We start from the raw sequence: 20,175 nt of genomic DNA, 5'->3' as shown, positions 1-20,175 counted from the left end.
ATCAAATTCTCATTTTCCGATCACCCCTGAAATCTATGAATGAAATGGCCCAGAAAAACTTCCAGAGCCTGAGTGATTGCAGAGAAATTTTCCCTGGCGTAATTGTACATCATTTTCTTTTTGTTACGTAATAAAGGTACCGGTAAGTTCGCTGTAATGTGCAACAGTAAACGTTCACTTGTTCTAGGCATATAACGCTCGAAACAAAATCAGGAGCGGTGATTAACAACAAATCTAATAAGTTGGAAGTAGAAGATGCAATTCTCATTGGTTAAGTAATTACTTGAAATAATGCAAAATTCGAACAAACGAATGCAAAATTTGATGACTCGGAGGACTGGATATTCGTGATACCTGGGCACGGCCAATAGATATTCAGAAAAAAGAAATCACCAAAGAAAAAAACTTGAATATTGAGAAAACTAGCATAAATTATGTTTAAAGTGTCTTGAAGGTCACGATAGAATCCAATGGGCGCAGATGGTGCACGATAGCAGGCGCAGAAAAACGTTTTTGATGGTTATTTGTTACCTGCACGCAAGCAACTTCTATTGAAGTGACAAGACTAAAATGGAAGGATTCTATGCCTTCAGACACTGCTATTAACACCCCGCCACAAGGGCCTGAAGAGAGATTACACACAAATAAAATACTCTTTAGTTTTCTTGCGAGGAAAAAGTTCGTTGTCGCGTACAGAACTATGCAGCCGAGTTTCTGTTAACAAAATTAACTGAGACGACATAGTGTCTGCTGCACAGGACAAGCAAGCACAGTTACGGATGACACTGCGTATGTTAGTAAACAATTAAGACCGAAATATTTCAGGACGGTTGTATGGTTTATGGTTAATGAGGGTTTTACGTCCCAGAGCGACTCAGGCTATGAGGGAGGCCATAGGTAAGGGCTCCGAAAATTTCGGCCACCTGGGGTTCTTTAACGCGCGCCGACATCGCACAATACAAAAGTCTCAAGCATTTCGCCTCCATCAAAATCCTACCACGCGCTTCCGGAATCAAACCCGCGTCCATCGGGTCAGCAGCCGTGCACTACAACCACTGAGCCACCGCGGCGGCTTTGTGGGGCGTTTGTGTACATCTACGCATATGGTCAGTTAGCTATGGAGAGGAGCTTGACTGTGCCTCGCTCGTAGTATAACGTGCACTTTTAATTTTCTGTCCACTATCAGTGATTGAGCAGTAAAGGAAACACTATTTTTAAGAACCAGCTTATCCCACCGTAAGCTAAACCATTCGTTGGGTGCGGTTTGCTTGGCGAATTGGATTAGCTTTTTTGCGCGCATGCCTGGTAGCTGGGCAGAAGGGCTCAGATACCGTGATGTCCGATTTCTTCAATTTTGCCCTGGCTCTAAATACTTTTGCTTTCACTTTAAAACTAGCAAAATTAACTTTAATAGGTCTTAGCTTTTCGGAAACTACTGCACCTATTCTGTGGATCTTAACAAAATCGGTGTCTGGTACAATAATTATTTAATTATTATTGTATTATTTACTTTCTCTTCCTGCACTGCCCATGTCTCACTTTCTTGATCTAAAATATTGCAAGGCACTAGATTATCCCTGCGGGGCATATCTACAAGATCGTTCAAACGTGCCTTGAGTGTTTCATTCTCCTTTATTAACGTATCGGTGGATTCTTTCACTGAGGCTAGGTCATTCCGACAGTATTCTGATGCATTAAGTTTGCTTTCAACAAAATCCAGTCTACCAAGAATATCTGCAATTTTATTTTTTTTCATCCTGACTGTCTGTGCGGGTTTAAATTGAGTCGAGGGTGCGCGCTTGGCTTTTCTCAATATTAGAGGCCTGTGCCTTGAGTTCACGAAGCAATGAAACAATGTCGTTATTCTCAGAATCCGCCCGTGCGTCATTCTGTGCGGCCGCTAGGGTATTTTTTGCCATAATTAGCGCCGGAATTCAATTCCACATCGCCCGATGACAATACCGGCAGCACAGACACTCGTAGCTAGAGTCAAAAAGCAGTTGTGGTTATGGAAGCACAATGAGAAAAACATCCTTCGAACGCTTAGGAGAAGTGTAACTAACCTGCCAACGGCAGAGGTGAAACGGGTTTGTGGTCTGCATCTTAGCAAAGCCCTTGGCCGCTCAAATCCTGAAGACGGTGGTAGCCATTCATGTCAAGCGGTGCCACTGATGTCGACTCGACGTTAATGAGACAGACGATCCAGAGCGAGCCACGAGGACTTGCACCACAGCGGCATTTGAAGCAGTACAGCTATATTAGCTACAGGCTCTTGGTACAAGCAGCAACAATCATCGTTCAAGAACAGATAAGGCGTAGAAACAGCGCGCGCGCTGAGTATGCGGCGATAGCAACACGCACATCGGGCAGACGTCGAAGAAGAAATTTAGCACCGTTGCCGGCCGTACCGAATTGGACATTGACAAACAAGATTGGAGGAAAAACGCTAAGGCACCCGTGTGCTGTGCGATGTCAGTGCACGTTAAAGATCCCCATGTGGTCGAAATTATTCCGGAGCCCTCCACAACGGCACCTCTTCTTCCTTTATTCTTTCACTCCCTCCTTTATCCCTTCCCTTGCGGCGCGGTTCAGGTGTCCAACGATATATGAGACAGATACTGCGCCATTTCCTTTTCCCCCAAAACCAATTATTATTATTAAACAAGATTGGAATAGAAGTGTAGAAATCGCATAGGAGAACCTCGAGCAGCGTTTGAATCAGCTGAGTCATAGCTACTAGCATTCACTTAAATCTGGTAGCCTCGCTCCTTAAAAACAAGATGCTAAAGCGACGTGTGGGCACATTGAGCATGAACAATTTAGATCACGTGACAATGTAAACCAATAAAAGATTCAGTGATCAGTGAAAATATTAGCAAACAAATATCTTTGAAAAATTACGAGTTCGCAGCACGAACCACCCAGCGTTAGCTGGGTTGTTATGACGAATAATTCGATACGTATTAGAGTTGATATGTTAAAGTGGATGTTTGAAATACAAAGGAACCGCAGCGTAAACCTAGTGGATCATGCATCCACCACGCATGCAAGGCTTTCTGTAAGGTCACTTACACGCGGGTCGAAAAATCTCGCGACTCTCTGGTATCGTCATTTTCGAAAATTTCCCTCTAGCATAATGGTCTACAGTGGTCTCATAACGTCTGCGATCTCATCTGCAATGTTCCCGAGTAAACAGCAGGCGCCCAAGTCAAATACCGCGTACGAGCGAAAATAATTGGGCTGCCAGGATGAGGTAGGCCAAGGAACACATTGTCTGTCAAGGTGAACGATAGCAGCCATTGATTTTGCTAGACGAATCAAAGTTCTTGGGTGCGACCGACGTGATTCATTAAACACTCACCCGAAAACGCACTTTATATACCTTATTATCGAATTTCCAGCTTTAACACTGCAGGCAAGAACGCAAGAACACGGTCCTGATTCTCCGTTTATGAAGTTGTCTTCTGCACTGAAATCAAAATGACATCACCAGAAAAAATTATCAAGCAACTTTCGAAAAAGCCTTTCCTCCTAAGCGCGTAGAAATTTTGGTTTTCGATATATGTTTCAGCAAAGCAGTAACTACATTAATCTTTCTATGCTTGTGAAAGTTGAAGAAGAGACGTTTGCACTTTATATAGTGGCCAACTCGGTCTGCTAACAATATTTGAGCTCACCTTTCTGGGACATCGCCCGCAAGAGTGGAAAAACATACGTAGAGTAGACGTTCGCTGCAAGCTTCCAGGACTCCATGCCCTGAGGTTGTCACCAGAGATCTGTGCTAAAATTCATGCGCGAACTGCTCATGGCGTCTAGTTAGAGTGAGAAGTATTCTTGAAGTTCCTGGTTTATTTTCAATAAGAACCCATTTTACCACCCACAATATCACGCATGCAGAAATCAACTAAAACATTCACTAAAACTTCGCATTAAAAAAATATTACCTAGTGATTGCTATTCCGTAAAATGTCTCATATTGTATACAGAAAGCCTCATGTGCGAAGTTTTGGTTAGTATTAATGATAAGTTTATTTCAACACAAAAATGCACATGGTGGCAGGGTGCCCATAGTAAAAGCTCGGTGAAGAAGTTAATTTCAGTGAAGAAAAAGTTTTGTGTATCTTTTGGTTCATTACTTTCTAAGAAGGAGATGGCAGGGTAGCGACAACGTGAGACCCAAATAATAAACGCGTACAACATAGGTACATGTTTTGTGCAAATTATGTTTGTTTTCTAAAGAGATACTCGTTAAAGCAGCCGTTACCCAGAAAATCAGGCGTTGGCGTTGTAAGCGAAGGATCACGAAAATAACTTGGCACGTGGTGCCTTGAGAGCGACCTAGGAGACAGGTGGGCTATAGAGGTCACGTGACCTAATGCCATCTTTACAACCTGCCGACCGGATAATGAGCAGACTGGCCTCCGAGGCAGGTGTCAGTTATTATTATTATTAATATAATTATTATTAAAATTATTAATAATAATAATTATTGGTCGCTTGGGAAGAGCAACCTGGGCCGAAAACCGCCCACCGCTGGACGCACCTGGAATCGCAGGGCAGTGACGCATCACTTAAATTCTGAACCACCGTGGAAGGAGAGGTATGAGTACTCCCAGGGACCTATGTATGTAAAGAATGCCATTTGGCATATATCGGAGCTAAACCATCACGTACACTATCAGGTCATACATTTGAGGCGGAGTTGAAGTTTCTCTTCCAATTTATTCTACTGCATACGACATTTTTCACGCGCTTGTCATCGACAAACTCCTTTTAAATTGTATGAGCAGCTATGACGGGCTGTATTAGTCGTGTTTCCTTCTTCTTCTTCGTTAGTCCCCTTTCTTGTCTTTGCACACAATTGTTTTAAAAGAATAAACACTTTCTTTTCATGCTAACTCTTCATGCGCATTGCATTTGTATGTCCCATCCACTTCGTTACTGCGCACTCTATAAAAGGGCAGTACTCTAAGTCATACAGGACGAAAGAAACAAAACCCAAAGCAGGAATGAGCAGGCAGTAGCGCCCTCGGTTATCTTCGTTTAAGCTAAGGGTATATTGCGAACTCGCTTTCTCATTAATGACCCTCATCTCATGGAATTTAACGCCGCTGAAGGAGGACAAAGCTATCTCCGCTTCCAACAAACCGTGTTCTGAGGCAGCTGTGGCCGCCTCATCCCAAATAATGTCCTAATATCATCAGTCTACCTGCCTTTTAGGCTCCCTGTGCTACGCATGGCTTGTCTTCGCACCGTCGGTTAGCTTAATTGCTCCTTACATGCTATACCCATTTCCATTTCATTTTCTTGATTTCGGCTAACTCATCGTCATCAGCCTGACTGAGCTCAATGCAGAACAAAGTCCACTCGCATATCTCTCCAACTAACCCTGCCCTGTGCAAGCTCCGACCGCACTGTTCTCGCTAAACTTATTAATCTTATCTGTACATCTAACTTTCTTTCGCCACCCGTGATGCTTGCCTTGTGATGAAATTCAGTCCCATACCGTTAACGATAAGTTTGCCTAGGATGGTACATACTGGCGTTGATTCGCTGACCCATCTTTCTCCCTTACTCCTCTTAACGTAACACCTACCGCTTTCTTTCTTGCATCGCTCACAGCTTTGTCCTTAACTTATGTTCAACCCTATTTGTTATCCCCGACATCTCTGCCTCTTAAGTGAGTAGCGCTAAGATACGGTTGTTTATATTCTTCTCCTGACCTCTTGTCGTATTCCGCAATTTCTTCCCTTAGAGTATCTGCCAAATGCGCGCTACCCCTTAATTGTTCTCCTGGTTATTTCTCTGTCGTGGTCTGGATATGCGGTCCGAATCAAATAATCAAATATGTTGCATCTCCTCTGTGCCCTTCAATTTCTTGAGCATCGTAGCGAAGATAACATGCATGTTCATGGTTTAGAAAACATCGGCATACGTAGGTTTCATAACCGAGGTTCGTTATCCTAACTCAGTGCTCTTTAAAGGGTGTGTCTGCCATAAAAAAATGAGCGTTTTGCCTGCCGTCTATAAACGAGCGAAAACAGAACTGCTTGAACGATTACGACGACGATCAAGATGCAGAATTGTTGTTGTTGTTGTTGCCTTGGTCGCATGGCACATGCCCACGACGGGGGATTGGCCAGGGTTCGGTATGCAAAATTCTCTCTCTGTGTCTTCGAGCCGCAGATGGAAGTTGTTGAAAACGGCGATGTGCAATGCACACTGTGAGCGTGTGTTGTAGTTTAACACGAGGCGTGTTCTGCTGCAGCGATAGCCTAGTGCTCTCGCGCAGATGCCAGCGAAGCTGATCTGTTCTCGCCGCCATGGTTTCGAACCCCGGCAACGGATATTTCTGAGGTTAGTTTTTACTTGATTCTTTCACTTGGCACAAACCTGCAAAAATCACAATATCTTGCTCGGGGTTTACCCATCGGAATGTTGATTTCGCAGTAATAGCGATATCTGCTATCCATCGATGCCGCTATGAACGCAGAAAGGGACAGGACAGATTGTATTGAGAGCAGAACGTGTTGTCGGGCTAGAGCGCCAACTGACAACTGATTTTATTCAACGAACACAGCTATACTTGAGAGAAAACAATACACTTCGCATTAAGCATACTTTTGCGCAACGAAAAGGTACAGCATGGGACAAACTGTTGCGCACCACGGCCGGTACTTCGTTATCTTATCGAGGAAGGCTACCTCAATCTTGTACAGTACAACCAAAGAATTATTGGCACAGGCAAGCCCTGTCTTATATGTTTGTTTCGCGCAACTACTGTGGGTGAAATATTGTATCCAGAGCCCATAGATATTGATGGATGAGTGGTAACGAACAGGTTGGGCTGTACGGGCATATGCAGCCAAATGGGTGCTTTTAAACACGGAAAACTCAAAATTTTTAACGTTGCTTAGAGACTGTCTTCATCGCTAGTTGTTAATACACCTAGGAAAAGGAATTTACTGCGAACAATTATAGATCAGGGCAAAGGGTAAATAAAACCTGGATATTCGATGCGCAATTTGTCAGGATTCATATATGAGAGTTTGGTTGCGGCAAAATTAAATTCCGTGTTTATTTCCTACTACCGGGTGTCTGCTACTTGGTTCATGATTATTTTTCTTCATTCCTACCTTTCGCTTCAAAGTCTTGGGCAAGTAGCACTGACACTGTAGGACGGTATCTTTATGACAAATTTAGGACAGTTTCCGGAAGCTACCGCAATTGCATCGCGTAAAATTGCACTCTCTTTCGGCGAACCTACGTGCAGCACTGCAGAGGGCAAAATGTTCTTGGCAGGAATATGTGCTTTTGTTAGCACGTACGCTATATTGCTACGACGCACTATGCCATGAGCGCTTCATGGCGGTGAGCGTATCGGGACATGAGCGGCGAAATATAATATTTCTGATAATCTCATGTCCCAAGAACACGAAAATACATTACAACACAAAATCAGAGGGCGAATTATGTGGTTTCCGGCATGATAGCAGAGCAAGCTTTTTCAAACAACACGAAATAGAAACTACATGATTTTCCGGGCACAGCTGTGCGCTGTGCCATGAGATCATTGAAAAAAGATAATTGAGGGAAAGCACTTTGCGCCCATGTTTTTTTTTTAAACATACACTCGTATTTGGAGCCACCTGGTACTAGATATCTATGATCCTTCTGATCGGCAATAAAAACGAAACAACATTTACTACTTTCCAGGTTGTATTCATCAATATTATAGTGTAGTTCGTTCGGCTCTTTTTTGTAAGCAGCAAGAACGTGCTTGTGAAATCTGTACCAGTTGCACGGCTTGGATGGATGGATGGATGGATGGATGGATGAGCGGGTGGATTGATGGATGGATGGATGTATGTATGTATGTATGTATGTATGTATGTATGTATGTATGTATGTATGTATGTATGTATGTATGTATGTATGTATGTATGTATGTATGTATGTATGTATGTATGTATGTATGTATGCATGTATGCATGCATGTATGTATGTATGTATGTATGTATGTATGTATGTATGTATGTGTGTGTGTGTGTGTGTGTGTGTGTGTGTGTATGCATGGATGGATGGATGGATGGATGGATGGATGGATATGTGTGTGTGTGTGTGTGTGTGTGTGTGTGTGTGTGTGTGTGTGTGTGTGTGTGTGTGTGTGTGTGTGTGTGTGTGTGTGTGTGTGTGTGTGTGTGTGTGTGTGTGTGTGTGTGTGTGTGTGTGTGTGTGTGTGTGTGTGTGTGTGTGTGTGTGTGTGTGTGTGTGTGTGTGTGTGTGTGTGTGTGTGTGTGTGTGTGTGTGTGTGTGTGTGTGTGTGTGTGTGTGTGTGTGTGTGTGTGTGTGTGTGTGTGTGTGTGTGTGTGTGTGTGTGTGTGTGTGTGTGTGTGTGTGTGTGTGTGTGTGTGTGTGTGTGTGTGTGTGTGTGTGTGTGTGTGTGTGTGTGTGTGTGTGTGTGTGTGTGTGTGTGTGTGTGTGTGTGTGTGTGTGTGTGTGTGTGTGTGTGTGTGTGTGTGTGTGTGTGTGTGTGTGTGTGTGTGTGTGTGTGTGTGTGTGTGTGTGTGTGTGTGTGTGTGTGGATGGATGGATGGATGGATGGATGGATGGATGGATGGATGGTTGGTTGGTTGGTTGGTTGGTTGGTTGGTTGGTTGGTTGGTTGGTTGGTTGGTTGGTTGGTTGGATGGATGGATGGATGGATGGTTGGATGGATGGATGGATGGATGGATGGATGGATGGATGGATGGATGGATGGATGGATGGATGGATGGATGGATGGATGGATGGATGATCCCTTTATATCGGGCGGTGGTTCAAGCGGTCTAGCCATGACTTTTAGAGTTATAGTAGCGCCACTAGCGGATATTTTCTGTCGTGCCGTAAAGTTCTCATCATGAAGCGTCTGCTCACCACAGCCTCCAAGTACTTCAACTACTCCAAAGGCAAGTACTTGAAGAACGTCAGAAAAACTTCGCTAAACACCTTTAATGCTTCCTTATTGATACTCTTCACTATAAGTACTTAAAAGTCGGTAGTCAACTTCCCGGCGTAAGCTAATGCTTATTTCTTTCGGCTCTTCGCACAAAGTTCGAGTGCATTAATCGCGGCACATCTGGCGCGTTTTGATACAGAGAAGATAGAAAAACGCTGTCATGCCATGGAATATCAGGCCACAGTGGTCGAAATTACACCGGAGCATTCCACTGCAAAGTCTTACACTGCTTGGGGGCAGCTTTTGAACGTCAAAGTCGACATATTATATGAAATTCGTTGCACAAGCTTCATAACTTCGTATGCGCTACCCTAAATAGAAAAAAATGCTTCTGTTTCCCACTGATTCATAAAGCCTAGTAGATGTAATAATTATTTTCGTGAATAGAGCGATTTTTTGCAGTAAGGAATTGTCATTAAAGTTATGTTTATTGCAGCTACTACGCAACAAAGACATGAAATAAAAACGAGTGCTCTACAGAAGGCTCACAACCTTGTTATCTGGGTACTCGTGAGAAAGCCATTCGAACAAAAATCTTCTTATAGTTTGCGATCAACCTCACCATGAGAGAAGAGTGGGTCCACGAGTTTATCTTCGGCTGTGGGATGAAATGCATCAGCTGGAACATTATTTGTGTTTGGAGCAGCCAGTCCAAGATCAAGCCGTAGATCTCAAAAAGCGCTGGTGACACTTTAGTTTGTGGGGCTCTTCGACACCATGTTGTCCAGCCTCCGCGAGAGCTCAGTGTTTGCGGTGCACGGATGCTGACCTCAAACACGCGAGTTGGATCCCGGCCACGGCATTTCAGTGAAGGCGAAATGCTAGAGACCCGTGTACTGTGTGATGTCAGTACTAAACCAACTGTCAGAAAAAACTTCTCGCCTTTCACAAGCGCAGGAGTTTGCACCATTCTGCCCAGGGCAAAATCAGAGGCGAATGCTTCACGTTAGGAATGAAGAGCCAAAAAATACTTTAAACATGAATCGATTGCAGTTCGGTCGCCACAGACAAGTTCGCGGGAAGAGCATCAGGTTTAAAAAAAGATATTGATAATCTATTCAAAATTAGTCCTCATTTTCCTTGTCTTATCTACTGAAGGAAATGTGGCATAATTGCAATTACTAAGTTTGAGAGAAATAAGTGGCGCCAACGCGCACCTTGAAGAAATTGTGGTCTAAATAAATTCGTGCAGCCGGGCTGGTTTAACCCTTTCAAAAACAGTGTATGCACTAAGCATTCTAGAAAGCACAAAGAAATAATTTACGGAATGAGCTTATTATCGATTTCAATAATGTGTCGAAGACACAAGACACAGCAATGTATGGAAGACACAGCGGCGCTATTGTCGCGCTCAGAAAAACTGCCAATTTCTGTTTATATTTCGTAAAGTAAATCTTAAATTGTGGCATTTTCCCGTATAATGTTGTAGTAGTATTGTGAAGCTCACAAACTGTTCAAACCTTGTGGAAAGACGTGCAGACTTGCACTGTGAATATTGACTCAACAATATCTCCTTGTACAATGCAGGCGTCCGAATTCGCTGACCGCGCTGCTGCATGCAAACACTGCGGAAGTTTCCCACAGTGTTTTTGCCTCTGGCTCTCCGAAGATCGATGTTCTGATGCGCTCACATTATAATGAAGCCGGCACTGTCGTGCTCTTTTTGAAGGCGCAGTAATGAGAGCAAGACAAAATGTGGTGGGTTCAGCACTTGTCACTCCACATGCTTTAGTTTCGAATCTGCCCGCAAGGTCGGTGCTCACAAAGCATGAACAAGGTTATTCAGTATGTGCAGTGCCAAATCGGCAGATCCGTGAAAAGCCCAGAATTTCATTCACTCTGTGTCATCGTCATGCGTATTGCGCCTAAAATTGAGCAATACCCGTTATGAGAATGTTACGGTCGCCAAGATCGCGACGAGGCATCACGAACGCTTGCTGCACGGCAAGCAGATTCGTTTAAAAGTAAGAAAATCCTGTATGTGATTAAATACCAGTGGCTCTGGCTCGAAAACAAGATTAAAAAGAGCTGTTTCTCTTGGTGCTACAAATTCAAGTGTTGCGTACGGCAAGAGACATGCCGACGCTGGTTGTGAGCAGCTTGTGCAGGCCCCGCAATTGAAGTCCTAGCAATACATCCTTAAATCCGGTGTTTATCGGCAGGCAGTGATAGGTACAAGTAGCCAAACGTAACCGCAAAAATGTGAACTATGTTTTTCTAGAATTCATGCAGCTCATTTGTGTCTCTACATGTCGGTTCATTCAGTATAGTATAGGAGACCAAAGTGTAATTAGTGTATGAAATTTCCACATAGCTTCTCACTCTACGATATTGAGAAATTGCTAAGTAAGAACGAATGCCTTCTTTAGCTATTCATAAAATTAAAAATGAAACATTATGTCCCTAGTTTCGTACTGTGCTCCTATTTCGAGAAAACATATCAAATTTTGGACCTGGCCGGCAGCATTACCATTTCAGTTTATTTATTTCCAGCAGTTGATCTCATTTGAGCGCAATGAGTAATAGAAGAGAAGCCAACCTCAGCAACTAAAAGATTTATGCTCAGATATACAAGATGAACTCTTTGTTTTGCTTATATTGAATGAGTAGAATACTTCCTTCACAACTCATAAATTTAAAGTATTTGATATGTTTCGGTGTTTTGCATCCAAAATATGTCTCGTGATATCGGTGAACACAGTATGTGACGCGCCTCAATATTTTAGAAGACTCAATGAAGATCTCGAAAGTTCCCTGAGCTTCAGTCCTTTGAGTACAGCCAAAACTGTGGCGCACTTTTCTCACGTGCGCACAATGCTTTAATGCTCGGATGTCATGGGAAAGTCTGTTTATTAACTGCCTGTATTAATTTTGGAAATCTGCATTTTTTGTTTTAAAACTGGCCTCGCAAATTTATATTAGGCTATAACCTAGTGCGCTCCAAAAAGGATTGATAACCATCCGATTAAGCACATGACAGCACCGGCTGATAAATGATAAACGGCTTTATTTCTGTTAACTCTAGCTGCGAAAGATATATTTCTAGTTCTTTTTCAGTAGCTTCCTAATGCATATAACTAACTGTAGTAAAATCTTTGCATGACATTACATATCTTCAAAACCTCTCTCATTATATTAAGTTCAAAAAGTTTTGCGAGATAAGGAAACTGTGAATAACGCCGCTGTAGGTAAGTAAAATAAATTACCGGCGTTTACTCATGAAGCGCTTAAATTATTGTAAAATACTTCCCCGAGCTAACAATAAAAGACTACGTCGCAGCAAAAAACATTGCCTGAACATCTCGTAGCCACTCGTTCGCGGGATAAATATTCCCATTTAGCTCTGCAAAATGACCTCGTCGTAAATCAAATTATATCCCCTGCTAGCGGAGAACAGTTTATCCTAAGCAACCAGTTCGGTGGAAGACGAGTTATTCAGTATTTCATGGGCCTATTTTTCGTCCCTATTTCGGAAGCGCCCATGAGGTGTGATTGTAGATGTCCTCCTGTCAATGCAGTAAGCCCTCCCTAGCCTACGGTGAAACTTTTTGGGAAGATAACGTATTCTTTAGTAGCACACAAGAAGGCCTCGAGCCAGAGGAAGGCTCCAATACACAGGCGTTGGGGGCACTCGCAGCTAATTTGGAAACCATGCCGAAGGCAAGGAATGTTCCAAGCGCAGTATAGCACTGTCCACCTCAGAGAGGTTAACTTTCTAAGTTCAACTGCCAGCACCGCAGGCCACATGAACAGACAAGCCATATTTAGATGGGCTTCTACGTGAATGTAGCGTACCTGTCTAGGTGAAACATGCATTACCTTGTTTCGCGAAGTAACGTTGCCAAGTAGCTTGCTGCAGGTGACACAATACTATTCGAGGACGGCAGTACCACAACAGGCACCGTAAAACCAATTGTACGTGATGAAACAGTCGCTGCAATGTCTCCCTTTCAAATTCGTCTGCTATTCTTGTAACACACTGAAGCAATCCTGAAATTTACTTTTATAATGGGTAATCAGTTATTTGTTGATCGACTGGTTCATCGGCTTCGCCGAACTCATCATGAATACCGCAGAAAATTAGCATGACAAATCAGCTCGACTGAAAGTAGCGCCCCTCAGGAGAGCAGATTTTATTTGAATTTTGCTTAAAAGTTGCAGATTTTCTTGTCGTAATCGAGAAAGCGAACATTGCATGTGTCTTCGTATTGTTGCTGGCAGTCAGCAGGGACGGAGTCCGCCACAGAACGATCTGCCCAGAGCATGCACACTGAAAGGCAACAAAAAATGGCTTAGAAAATCGTACAAGCACTGTGAGTTAGCTACAGCTTAGAAACACTACGAGACGCTGCGACGACCTCGGCGGCGATCTTTCTTATCACAAGCTTTCTCGATTTTATGCTAGGAGATAAATTTATTTCACTTGAACTGAAGAAATTTTGTCGTTCGCGTATTAAGTTCCTTTCCTGCCCATCTACTCGCTTGATGGTCCGATATCAACGCACCAAGGGTAACTGCCTGCTTGGTCATACTGCATACGCGAGGCCTTTAAAAGTGACCCGTGCATTTTATATCAAGCAATAGCACAAATATGAGACCTGGAATATGTGAAGATCACAACACAGCAATAGATCTCCGGATGAGGCCGCAATTAATCATTCCGCCCTTAAACGGAACACAAAGAGAATAAAACAGTTCCACCTTCCTGCTGTCTCTGGCCGATTATCAGCGCTATAATAAGGTTTGGTTCAAAGTTTAGCTAGTGTAGGTTTTCTTATTTTGGCGCAATATCTCCACCCGTATGCTCATATAAATAAGCTAGTAGGTGGAAATAATCTTTCCACGGTCTTAAGCGGGTCTCCAAGCAGGCGATGCTTCCTGAACATCGACATCATTTCAAAATAAATAAAATTTAATTAATAAGAGGTAATTAAGCTCAATTAAGACGTCCAGTTGTATATGTTCATTGTATTATTATCAATTAGATATATACTTCCTTGCATGTTTGGGCGAATGCTTAAGGAAATTCTCCAAACGCGGAGTAGATTCGTAATAAGGGAATAATTACTTATTGGCGTCCACCATAGCATAGCGACTACAAAGAAAAGCTATACGGCTTCTATTGAAACTTATTTAAACAATACCTCGTTCAGGTTTGGTGAAACAGTGACCCCATGTTCAGACCCTGAACATGAAGAACTTTTGTTTAAATATGAAACCTCTGTGGAAGCTGTAGAGCTTTCCTTTGTAGGCGTATGGCTGCGCATGGCTGGATGCCAATAAATTATTACCCCTAATTGCGAATTCGTGTCTTCGAATCGCGAAGAATATTTAGCGCGGAAAACATATTTATTCTATTATCATACGTTTTTTTTCCGGTTTATAAATAGGCTCCGCCTACGCCTTCCTTATTTGGCGTGTGAGTTCTGTTCTGCGCGGCATGTTCTAACATTGGTTGCCAAAACGTCCAACTTCCATATTCTTTCACTTTTTTATTATTCCTATTTTCACCTTTCTGCGTCAGCCCAGTGCCCAACAAGAAATCTGTATGTCGTCTCGGACAGCCCGGCCCTTTATATAATCAACCTTGCTTCTGTAGTCTTCTTAATCCATGTGTTACTCTAGAGCCTACGTCTGAAAACAAACCACAAAAAGGCAATATTTTGCTCCTTTGGCCAGTATTAATAATTGTGGAGTCGTTAAACTGGTTGAGAGGAGCCATCTATGTTGTACAATAGAAAGATGCTCAGTACGCGGCGCGATAAGAAGCAGATGGGCTGCTGTGATTACGTTTCAGGGTCAATGTTTGCCACTGAGATAACAGCAAAATACGAAGCAACCAGCTTGCAAGAGTGGCAGAATCGTTTTGGAAGCATACACAGTAGTTTTCTATATTTAAAAATAAAGTTCTGATATTTTGTCACAGTAATTTTGTGTTCCTGATCTGCCTGACATACTTTACGCACAACTAGGAAGAATAACGACGAAGGCAATAGATGCCAAATTATACGCAACATGTTTATTTTCATCTGAAACTGCAATCTTTAAGTCATCCGTCAGCGCCATAAAATATTCTCTCGGAAAAACAGTAGCTTATAAAGGAAGCTCTTTTCTACGTTTTGCGATGTTGCTTTAACAGGCTGGCAAGCTAATTATCTACGTAGTCGAGACCCGCGTACACTAATCGGGAGGTCAGATAGTAGAGCTTCGGTGACTGCCATGAATTTTTCCGAACATTCTTCGCTTTGTGAGTATGCCGCCCCATGGGCTCAGTGGTTATGGTGCCCGGCTGCTGACCCGAAGGACGCGGGTTCGATCCCGGCAGCGCATGGTAGGGTTTCGATGGAGGCAAAATGCTAGAGGCCCCTGTATTGTGCGATGTCAGCGCACGTCAAAGAATCCCAGGTGGTTGAAATTTCCGCAGCCCTCCACTACGGCCTCCCACATAGCCTGAGTCGCTTTTGGGCGTTAAGCACCGTATACTGAACTTTGCTTTGCGAATTAATTATTTTTAAAAATCCCAATGCGTATTTTCGGAATTCCGCATTAAATTAACCTTAAATATTTTTTTTTTGAAAAATTTGTCAGCACTTCATAATTTGGTATGCTACTATTTTACTCAAAATTTTCAATGATCATAGTTGATAGAACACTCTATGCGATCCGTGCTAGACTTACGGTTCTCTCCATGGTAGGGTATGATGGCCACCAAGCAGTTCTCGTAGTTGCTGTAATTGTAGTATGCTGTATAGGGTGTTGAAAAGTCTGAAAACAAGTGAAACATGTGCGTATTTTTCTGAGGTTGTTTCATATATGCAGGTGTTCATGAACACCTGAACTTGCAAGTTTTCTGTAGGAGGTGAAATATCAAGGAACAGAACTGCAAGGTAGTTAAGCATATGTGCATTGCTTGACCATGTGGCTGGGCGTCTAAAAGTGGCACCAGAAATATTGGACGCAAAATTGCAGCCAATAGAGGACAAACTTTACCATACTGGTGCCTACCAAGGGGTTTCGAAATCATAGCAGACAATATTTATACAGTAGCTTGAGAAAAAAATAACTGAAATCTTCTATTAAAAAAGAATTAACGGTGCACTTTTTTAGATATCAGTGCTTTTAAGCTATTCCGCGGCGGCTGAAGGAAATGCGCTGAATCAATAATTTACTGAGCTGGCGCATATTTCCCAAATATACCCAAGCTGCTTGCACTTTTCCAATGCCCGCGGCCAGTCGTGGTCGTTAATTGCACGCGTGAGTTGCCGGGCTCCTGAAAGCCTGTTTTAATGCGATTTTTTTATCGTTTTACATAAACGGTCCATAAATTTTATACTTCCGAAAATCTTCAATTTTCGTTTGCTTTACCGGTTTGTCAGTTTTCAGACCGGTACTACTGCAGCTGTCAAGATATTTAATCACCGTATGTACGAGTGACGTACAATGAGTTCGGTTTTAGGCAGGCTGATCCAAACTTTTTGCGGAATTAATATTCCTTTCAACAAGTAAAAGTCTTTTTTAATATTTTCTAGCTGGCAACCACGATTTTGCGATGTAGTGTTTATTCGTATATGTCAAATTCTGTCGACTGCAGTTGCCAGTGCACGCAGTCGTACTCAAACGAGGAAGCCTCTTGAGGCACAAAAGTATCACTTTAAATGTGACCTCCGATCTAGCACCAAGCCCACCCTCCTGAGGTAAAGGATCAAACGATTTCTGCGAGCTTCGCGTCCAATCGCATCGCATTTCATATTTACGAGCTCCGCCTTCGGCCAAAACGTGAGCCGTTTGATCGTCTCTAATGTCCTCAGTCATTTGCGATGAAACGACGAGTTGATCCGCGCTGGATTAAGTGCATCGCCACTGGAGGGACCACTACACATCAAGCTGTCCACTCCGCGGGAACCTTGAATTCAAGGTCAAAGTTTTAGCTTCCATAAGTTTTACCTAATGGCCTGAAAGGTCAAGGGGAGGTGTAAAAAAGAGCATTGCTCATTAGTCTTATGTATTGTTTTTTTGTTGGAAACGCGCAATGTACGGTCCGCCTTTTTTAACAAGTCTTAAGCGAGATCTAGTGAACCTACACAGTAAAAACTTGCTATGTGCAGATAAAATGAAACATTGAAAAGATTAGAGTAGCTTAGATTGTAGCGACAGCAGTAAAAATCACGGTGTTGTAATGGGTGAGCATTAAAGGAAGCCTTTTGCGGAAAAAACGAAGCTCTAGGCGAAGTACTAGTAGTGAAGACCGGCCCACCGGACTGTGAGCAAAAACCACACTGTGGCCACTGTGGCAGCCGGCAGCTAATTAATGACTGGGCGCGATAGATAGCTGGAAAGACCAATCTGGGTCGCACAAGCTGCGCCGTTGGCAGCACCTGCCAATGCAGGGCAGTGGCGCTTCGCTTAACCACTGCACCCCAGCAGGAATCTTTGTGATTTAAGAATCTAAAGTAGAGAATGACTGACATCACGGCGTTACATGAAGTTGATGAGAAGTCAGCGAGCTTCGCAACAGCTACCACTCACGCATATCTGTCGTGTCGATAAACGGGAGCTTTAAAATATTTTTTTTTTGCTCTGGTAACGTACAGAAGATCTTTAAGGGGTTACAAAAAAATAAACTTTTATTTAGTAGAAACAGCGAAATTGTGTACGCACCGTGATCGACGTAGAAGGTGAGCTGATCAGGAACACTTCCAGGTGATATGTCGAACGTTGCGGTTTTTCTGAGAGGACCAGTCATGAAGAACACAATAAAATATGTATGAATTTTTTTGCCACAAAACCAGACAATTTTTTGTGATCTCAAGTGTTTGGCAAAGACTAATTTAATCAAAAAATACTCATGGCGATTATAATTGAGTGTGTTTAATTTTGAATAACAGAATATCCCTCTTCAGCTCGCCGCAAAAACATTGGTTTATACAAAGAACACTTCAAGACTTTTTATGCTTCTCACTTCGTTTTAATACGCACTTTTTCTGCTTCATGACAAATTTACAATGTCCTGGAAAGCAATCAGTATTTTAAAAACATCATACTATTGCAAAGGTTTTATATTTTGTCCTTGTACTCAGAACCTATTCCTGAGAGTGCAAAGATCAGTTTTACACTATTAGGCGTATTCATAGCGTATTCCGGGGGCACAAGCCGCACAGCTTTTGAGATATTTTGGAGCTATGTTTGGAAACATTTATATTTAAGACGCTCATTGAGATTCACAGAAATTCCTCGTGAATACTGTGTACAATATCTACTAAGCCTTTATGTTTACGATGCTGATCTTGGCAACAAGGAATAAATTAAATGTGGAAGAATACATCGCAATGAGACAAGATCTTAACTGTGAGCTGATAGCATATTAAATCAATAAATAAATTAATAAGTAAGTAAGTGTTCATATAGGTAATACATACTGATACACAGTGTATCCTCCATCCAAGAAGGGAGAAATTTTCAATCAAGAGAGACAACTTCTAACCTTACTTTATAAAAACTAGCGGAACAAGTACGCCTATGTATGAGAGGTATAATATCTCACCTTTCATCCCCATCTAGGCCCATGAAAGTCCAGACGTATGTGGCCACCATGTGCTTCGGGTCGAAACGCATGGCGTCGGATATCAGACACCTGAATTCCGGGTTGCTGCTTGATGTGAAAATAGCGAAGACGTGTCGCAGCGAAGCGATCGTCTGCGCAGAAAAGTAGATGAGAACATGAATTTGGAGATTAGCTGTGGCAAGCTGACTCAGTTTTGATATATCGTTTTCGTCTCCTTTTTCGGAGAAGAACAACGTGTAATGTAATCAGTAAATGGGATGTTCTCTTGTCGTCCAAAAAAAAATTCTATGCAAGTGAGCCTCGAGCAGGACCTCTTAGTAGCTACGTGACCAACTTGTCCTCGCTGTAAAGGCTCAAGAAAATTTCTACATAATTTCCTTCTCCTAAATAGTCACTGCAACTGTAGACTCCCTGTCGCAAGCTTCGGTCGTTTTTATACCGTGGCACGCTAATTTTCGGCGTGTATTTATCTTCCGTAAATAAAAGCTCATGAAAAGTAAGCAATTCAGTTGAAAGTATCCGCTCGTGTCGCCTAGCTCGTTCCTTGTTCCCTGTGTGCGTCTTTTATGCCAATCGAATCCATAAAGCAATACCCGAGCAAGAAATACGGCAAAGCAGTTCACTTGGGTCATAACGTTTCTTCGAGCGCATTTCCAGCAGAAACATCGGCAGAACGCCGTTAAAGTTCGGTAGTCTCGCCGTAAGTTTTGTAGCGCCCATTGCGGATTACTTTCGCTATCAATGTGATTATAATGAAAAGTACTACAGGCTTCTTCACAACGAATAAGCTTATGGGAGACTACTTGGGTGACAATTGCTGTGACAGGCTAATGGTACTGCCAGCGCGGCGTATGCCTGTCCATTGTATAATTGTGCCACTATTTCGCAAACTCTGACAAACGTTCTTTGATAGCGGCGTGTTGACGAAAGTTGTAAAACTGCTTTCAGCGCGGTCAAAACCTAATAATAAACCACTTGAGCTCAAAATAAAGATCTTACCGCAGATAAAAATATTTGCTCGTCAATATACTGTCCTTTAAATTTCGCTGAGTGAAATATTATTTAAGTGCCCCTGCACCAATACTTCAGCTTAAAATTGCTTAGATAGCTATGCACATCTTAGTTTTGGTATCATTAGATTATATGCAGTACAATCAATCTTTTTCATCTAACCGAGGCAATAAGACGGTCTTCTATTGCTTACCTTGAAGGCTTGTATGGGGCCATGGGGATGATTGGAATTCAAGATGGCGGCCACAGCTAGGGCAGGAAGCAAGCAAACCACGAACCTCTGGTAGCGCATCTCGGAGCAGGACCGGCCGACGAATGCGTTGAGCACTTTCCTTCGTCCGCGTGCATTCGGGCGCTTTATATTAACAGACTCTGCGGATGTAAACTTCCGGGCGCCTACTTCAAGACGTACATTTTGATATATGTAGCCCGTCCCGGGGCGATACCGTACGGCGGCACAGCATCCGCCAGTATCTCGCTGGATGCAGGCGTCGCGGTGGACTGCGCAATACTGCAGCGGATTTCATTGCTCAGAAAGCGGATGGAAAACCTGCTGGCAGAAACTAACAACAGATTATATTGCCCGCTTTTGCGGGGGCTGCGA

The 20,175-nt window shown here is 42.8% G+C and overlaps 1 protein-coding gene across 1 annotated transcript; it reads right to left on the bottom strand.

The window, feature by feature from the left end:
• Nucleotides 1-13,102: 13,102 nt before the first annotated feature.
• Nucleotides 13,103-19,925, bottom strand: LOC144134787 (uncharacterized). Its single transcript, XM_077667619.1, has 5 exons — nucleotides 19,765-19,925; nucleotides 18,540-18,691; nucleotides 17,657-17,724; nucleotides 15,677-15,763; nucleotides 13,103-13,268 (listed from the first exon to the last, which is right to left on the bottom strand). The coding sequence occupies exons 1-5, from the start codon at nucleotides 19,861-19,863 to the stop codon at nucleotides 13,147-13,149; spliced, it is 528 nt and encodes a 175-aa protein (XP_077523745.1). The 5' UTR covers nucleotides 19,864-19,925; the 3' UTR covers nucleotides 13,103-13,146.
• Between the last annotated feature and the right edge of the window lie 250 nt (nucleotides 19,926-20,175).

Source organism: Amblyomma americanum, chromosome 5 (genome assembly GCF_052857255.1).
Source record: "Amblyomma americanum isolate KBUSLIRL-KWMA chromosome 5, ASM5285725v1, whole genome shotgun sequence".
Lineage (NCBI taxonomy): Eukaryota > Metazoa > Arthropoda > Arachnida > Ixodida > Ixodidae > Amblyomma > Amblyomma americanum.
Note: the sequence above shows the minus strand (reverse complement) of the source record. Positions and strands in the feature narration are given on the sequence as shown.